A 7,225-nucleotide genomic window follows, 5' to 3' on the forward strand; every position below is an offset into this window, starting at 1 on the left:
AGCAATATATAATAATCATAGTGAAATCAGGCTTCGTAAAGCCAAGGCAGTAATTTTAGCCTTTTTATTTTCATTTAAGCTGTTCTGTTGTGTGTCTGTTTTATTTTTATTTACCTCTATACAGCACAGCAACTAGTTCTTACATCTATCACAAATCACATTGAGGAAGAGTAATTTATTTGATACTAATGATTTTTTTCTCCATTATAATCACTGTTGATGCTGCTAAATTATTTCATTTTTAATATCTCACCATGTTAACACATCATCAACTTTAGTTTAAGTTTAATTTATATGAGGTCAGCAACAAGAACAAATGAGGAATAATACATCTCATCTTCACAGATTTAACAGGAGACCATGAAGTGAAATAAAGTCTGTACACATTCACATAGTTCAAGGAAACAGGTCTGAGAGATGTAAGATGCAAGATGTAAACTTTCCTTCATGGAGCAGAGCCATTTTAAGCATAATAAGCTACATTTTAGCCTTTCAGAACAGAGTCTCACCTCTGAAACCGGGTACCAGAAACGGCATAGAAATGCAATTATATATCAAACTTTGTAACAATGTTGTGCAATTAAAAATGTGTTGAATGTAAATATGCACTGCACACTGAAGTGTAGGAGGCATTTGCAGCGGAGGTGACAGCAAGATATCCTTCATAAATTGTCTGTGCAGGATGCTGTGCCTCTCAGTGTCACTTCACTCCTGCAGATGAGTGATAGCGATGTCATCCAACCTGCAGCACAAAATACTGGATTCAGCTGTGCTGTTCATTTTAACAGGATTAGTAGGATACAAACCTCACTCTCAAGCACTCACTAATCATTCAGTGTCCACGGAAAGCTGAAACAACATCTTCAAGGATTTCAAAGAGTAGTAAACAAGGCCACAAAGAAGTACCATTAAATAGTAATACTTGTCGCTGAACAATAATAATGATGAGAGTTGAGTTAGTTGCTATTATTTTCACATTATCGACAGTTAAAGTGGTAATTCTACATAAGAATAAGATTCCTGCTTAAATCTCTGTGGTAATCACGCAATTCAGAGTCTCATTTAAGTGCTTTTCTTCAGAAAGCCATTCAGCCATAATATCAACGTTGCCTTGTTGTATTTTTCATCTGGCTTCCACTGGTGACAGAGCTCGCCAGATGTTTTCATCCCCAAAGATCGCAGCAGTGATCTGGAGGCCATTTCCAGGGTCATCCAGGAGGCCCGCCATTTCATATACATTTCTATCATTGATTACCTGCCCCTCTTCGGCCGCGACACTCAAAGGTTAGAGCCACTCTGCTACTGTACGCTTTTACGAGTTTATCATCAAGAGATTGGATGCATTGCTTTGATACAAGTTATTAAACTCTGTGTATGTCTTGATGTCCATCTGGCTGTGCGCCCACGTCCATGTGTGTTCCTGTGCCAAGGTACTGGTCTCGTATCGACGGTTATATCAGAGAGGCTCTGATCTTGAGGAAGGTGCGAGTCCGTCTACTGATAAGTTGCTGGGAAGAAACCCATCCTCTTACTTTCAACTTCATCTGGTCCCTGAGGAGTCTGTGCATGGAGCAAGCCAACTGCTCCCTGGAAGCGGTAAGCTAAAACACACTCAATGCACTCTTGAATTCTTCAGATATGTTTAATAAATGCCCCTCCCCACATCACTGTCTATCTTCTTTCGTGTATGTAGAAGTTCTTCAACCCCCGAGTCCAGAGGGACGGTAGTCTCCGTGGGATCCACCACAACAGGTTCATGGTTACGGACAGGTCCATTTATGTAGGTGAGAACATCAACTAGACTTCATGGCTGTGGCCTATAATTTTCCGCTATTTCAGTGCTATTTTCCACTGAATAGTTTGCATTTGTTTTGTTTTAGAGTGTTTGTTTTGAACAATGCTTGTAACTTATCTCATTTTTGAAACCATATTTCACCCTTTTTTTACAAGTTGACACCAAGCCCTGAATCCTCAAGGCAGTGCTGTCCAGTTCCAGCCCTCGAAGGCCACTGTCCCACATCTTCTAAGATGTTTCCCTGCTCCAACACATCTGATCCAGGTGTGCTGATGCAGGAAACATCTAAAACATGCAGGACAGAGACCCTCGAGGATCAAAACTGGACAGCACTGCCTTAATGGACTGAACATGAATCATCCTTAATATTATGACCACTTGCTCAATATTGAGCAGGCTTTCCTTGTGCTCCCATAAAAACTCATAGCAGTTTAGATCTAGCTAAAGAACATCTGATGGTCTGCTAGACTGTTTAGCAGAGGGATGAAGGTAATTAAATCCTTTGAGACTTGGGGCTATAGGATGGGGTCTCTGTGGATTGGGATGCTTTCCACAGATGCTATCAGACCAATTTAACACCTCAGACACCATTCTGTTCTTTAATTACTTTCTAAACACTCTGATGAGGTAACCGCTGACTTACTCGGGGAAGCAGCTATTAAAGGAATGTTGCCATGTGGAAGGACATGATTGGTACCATCAAGCTAAAGATTTTGTCAAAGCAATCATGCGAATACCAGAACATTCACATCTTTTACATCTCTCTATATTCTCTTTCCTGACAGGTAACCTTGACTGGGTCGGGAACGAGTTTGCCTTTAATGCAGGAGTAGGCCTTGTTATAAGTCAACCAGAAGGTGTCGAGGAGAGGAATTCCACAGTGGTGGAACAACTACGGGCTGTCTTTGAGCGGGATTGGTTTTCAGGTTATACCCATGCAGTCCAGACTAATAAAATTCCTGTTTGCAACAAGCGTCAGATCAACACGCTAGTGGCAGTCAAGGCCAGCCACTTAGACAATGGACCAGTGCCTATGACAAAAGGTGAGAATGAAAACAGACCTGCACCAATGAGAAACCATCACACGGTCGATGGAGTAACAGTTGACAAAGCAAGGCGCCGTGACGACAGGCTCAGAAAAATGAGTCACCAAAGCATCAACAATGGGCAAGCACCAATAATGGACCAAGAGAGCGGTCAAATTAAAAAAAATATCCTTGATGAAAGACACAAACAATCCAGAGATAATCAGGACAATCCAATAGATCCAACCAGTCAGTCAGCTGAGAGTAGTGGCTCCAAAGAGATGTCCAATGGATCTGTGTGACTCTGTTTAAAGGACTTCTTGCTCTCTTTTAGTGACAGTGGACTTCTACCACTGCCCCTTTGTAGCATTTTCATACTACTTTTTTGTAGTGAGCAAACGCTTTGAAGATTTAAATATTACTGGGTCTGCAACACTTCAAGAAGAAGAACTCGGGAATGAAGGAAAATTCTCTGCTGCTATCTGGCACTTTTGATGGATCCTACCAGAATGACACCAAAACTTTCAAGTTTAGAAGAAATGCTGATTTTTACATAAATGATATATCTCAAGCTTGCTACTTATTTATTATTTTTATTTGACCTTGTTTGATATTTTGCAAAGGTCTCATATTAAAGACTATCATTTATCTGACAATTGTATGTCACTTAAGATGTTTGTGTTAGTCACAGCTGATTAACCTTTAAAAGGGAGAGTTATACCTGCATGCTTATGCAGACAGAGGAGGCAGCACGGCATTTGTATCTGCAGTCAGCATTTAAGTTACTGTCCAAAATAGCGTAAACTTTATAACTTTATTTGTTGTGAATATTTTATTGCCTTTATACACTGAAAAATTTACATTTTTCTCTCATGTAGATCATTTTGTGAATCTCCTAAAGAAAACTGTAACCCAATACCTTTCAATCAATCAGTTCTAATAGATGACAGGTACATTTGATAAAGTCCAGTTAATGGAATCAGACAATCTTACAGGATATTGGCAGATAATTTATTGGAACCTGAGTTTTACCTTTGGTCATTGGGATGGAAACAACCCCATAATTCATTTTGAATGCTAAGGACTTGGGGCTCTAAAGGCACTTATAAAATCAAATCAATATCCGTCATATTTCAATCTCCCACAAGTACAAAGTCGCTGGTAATCCAGAGAGTCAAACATTATTCTATCACATGGTTGCATACCTCAAAATATGGATGTGTATTTTATGGAGGCTGTAGTTGAATGAGTTATGTTTAATGTGCTACAGCATACTTAATGAGTTCCTGCTTAAAACCTCACCCGGCACTACTTTTAAGTCACAGGAACATATAGTATTATTATTATTTATTTATTTTATTTATTTAGCATTGGAGGAACAAGGGTTATTGATGTGAATAAATGCTGTCAATGAACTGTTATTGTTAATAGGCCCTACACAGAAATTTCAAGAGGTGGGGGTGAATGTATATCTGTATCTTTCCAAACACAATGTTGTGACTCACTGTGGAAATGCTAAAGGAGCTAGTAAAAGGGGCCACGAGGACTCTGCTGTCAGCTAAATCGATACGATGAATTTTTAACCGAGCCTGACAGCTGCAGTTTAACCTCAAGGACATGTTGGCTTGTGATGCCGCGCCTGAATCTAGCCCACATTCACTGTATTGGAGTTGGAGCTAAATGTACACTGTACTGTAAGATTATTCGTGAGAAGTGACTCCTTACCACTTGAATGAAAGCTCGTAGCAATTTTCCTTTGCATTTTGAATGCTAGCATGTAGCCTGTGTTTACACAACTTTTAGCAGCAATGTTTGTGGGATTTATAATGAATAATGTTGATACATGGTTTTCACTTTCACTTTCAAAGCCATTTAATCGGCAAACGAAGATATTGCCAGGAAATAACTCATAGTGGGGTCAAACTTACCAATACTCAAGTTGTTAAAAGTAGCTCGTGTGTAGTGAGGGGTTTGTCTGAATTTAGATAGCAGTAGGAGCAATGCCAGTTAACTTAAGCCAGCCAGGATGCACAGAAAACATAGCTGTGCAGTAAGTATTGTGGTCCATGGATAATTCATTTGCATGTCTGATAACTGATCAGTCATCAGAAATTCACTTCATCTAGTTTCTCAGATGTGATTATTTAAGGATTTTCTTAACCTATCTAAAATATTATGCTACAAACAGCACCTTTAGGTCATTAGACCTAATTTGGGTTTAAAGAAGTTTTTTATACAACATTAGAAGGACCAAACAATCAGTCAACAAGGTAATCATCATATAATCATATATCAACATAATCATTAGTAGCGGTTCTGGTGTAATTTAGATCCAACCATCCAGAGCGTCACCTTTTTTTGTAAACACTCTTGGTGCATGTTTTTTTTCTACAGACACATTTAATCTACTCTACATACTCACTTGTGTCAGAATATGCGTTATATATTAACAGACAGGATGTGTGATGCAAATGGAAGATAGAACTATTATCTATCAAAAATACTGTACATGGCTTGACAAATGCTGACTTTCATCATGAATACCTTCTGCCATCTAGTGGAGGGGAATGTTATGGGACTGTTTCTGCTCAAATTTGTACTAAAATTATGTTGAGCCCTACAATCATATATTTTACAAAATATAAGACATGAATGATGTAATTTCAAAAACTAACATACTCTCCTATTTTGTATGAAGCACAGGAACACCACACTGTATTGTTAGCAATTAGAGAACTTGTCTGAGGTCAAGTTCACTACTTCATGCTGCTATTATCAATTGATTGTCATAAGGGGATGGAATGCTGTCAATATACCCAGTTGTTTTGTGTGTGTGTGTGTGTGTGTGTGTGTGTGTGTGTGTGTGTGTGTGTGTGTGTGTGTGTGTGTGTGTGTGTGTGTGTGTGTGTGTGTGTGTGTGTGTGTGTGTGTGTGTGTGTGTGTGTGTGTGTGTGTGTGTGTGTGCATGGCATGTTTTCATTGGACATTATTTTAGCTCTGAAAACTATATGTAAAGACTTGAAATTTACAAGGGGTTTACAATCTGCTCATTGCAAACGGCAAGATCAAAACAAAAAGAAAACAAAAAGTGTTTCTGCATCACCTGTTGCTTAATGTCTGTCAGCCATGTCTCCAATGAGACCGAAGAGAACTGAAAAACTCAAATATGGTGTTTTTCATTCATTCAGAGGGGTAGAAGAGGTTATGAGAAGCTGCATATTTAAACAGAACAATGCCATGGTCAGTTAATTTCACTGTTACAGCTATTCAATGTTGCCTACCTTTATTCTGTTGAATTGTTTTGGCATGACTGCTGCTTGCATGCCTTGCCTTTATGAGCTGTGCACAGTAGTTGTAAGCCTTTCTAGAAATGATGCTAATAGAGAAATCTTATATACCTTTAAAGTTACAGAGGGAATGTATACTTACTGAATATACTTGTTAATGCACACTACTGATAATCTGATCACTCAGTTTTTACTCTTAATAAAAAAATAAATATTGGATTTTTTTCGTGCCACTTGTGTTTTTTTTTTGTTTATGAACATTTTTATATAAAGGTAACGCAAAAAGAAAAAAAAATCTCCATGTCCCCTACGCATCTTTGCGTTTTGGATTGTATTGTATTGCATTTTTGTTTTTAATTTATTTTTTATAGTTTAGTTATTTCAATTTACATTTGGAGTCATACAAAATAAATCCCTTTTTTACTTTATTATTTGAGTCACTTGAAATTTGGAGTCATACAAAATAAACCCCTTTTTTACTTTATTATTTGAGTCACTTGAAATAGTAGAATGAAATATTAAAAAAAAAATGTTCCTTTACTTTTGGAGTCAAGTATCTTATTTTTTATTTACTTTTACTTTTACTTGTACTTGTACATTTACTTTTTTTTTGCTATTTAAAAAAAAACTTTATTAGCAAATCTTGCTATACAAACACCAACAAGGTATACATTTGTGGAACAGCACATACAATGATGGAGTAAATTATAATAAAAAAATCTAGTATGAATAGGAAGTCATAATATAGATAATGAAGGTAACAGTCATAATAATAATAATAATAATAATAATAATAATAATAATAATAATAATAATAATAATAATAATAATAATAATAATAATAATAATAATAATAATAATAAAGATGAGTAAGTAAATACATAGAAAATAAAATAAATACATAAATAAATAAAACAGGAGAATAAAACAGGTATGAGGAATAGAATCAGATGCATAGAAAACAATAAGGAAAGGTCAAGACAGTTATAAATAAAAGGTAAGTCAGAGGATACAGGGAAAAACTTTTCATAGTTGATTAAAAATATATTGCTTTTTTGGTTGTTTATCAAATAGAGAGATTGAATGAGAGAATCTAATTCTAGTAGAAAAGGGGCAAC

The 7,225-nt window shown here is 36.7% G+C and overlaps 1 protein-coding gene across 1 annotated transcript in view; it reads left to right on the top strand.

Annotated features, from left to right (window-relative positions):
- The window catches only part of LOC133463303 (inactive phospholipase D5-like), a 58,302-nt gene extending 52,021 nt beyond the window's left edge, over positions 1-6,281 (top strand). The window contains exons 7-10 of the mRNA XM_061744776.1: positions 1,148-1,284; positions 1,431-1,596; positions 1,694-1,784; positions 2,581-6,281. Of these exons, the coding sequence (XP_061600760.1) occupies positions 1,148-1,284; positions 1,431-1,596; positions 1,694-1,784; positions 2,581-3,122 (936 nt within the window). The 3' untranslated portion in view covers positions 3,123-6,281. The remainder of the gene's footprint in view (positions 1-1,147; positions 1,285-1,430; positions 1,597-1,693; positions 1,785-2,580) is intronic.
- Positions 6,282-7,225: the final 944 nt, after the last annotated feature.

This window comes from Cololabis saira, chromosome 17 (genome assembly GCF_033807715.1).
Source record: "Cololabis saira isolate AMF1-May2022 chromosome 17, fColSai1.1, whole genome shotgun sequence".
In the NCBI taxonomy this organism is placed as follows: Eukaryota; Metazoa; Chordata; class Actinopteri; order Beloniformes; family Belonidae; genus Cololabis; species Cololabis saira.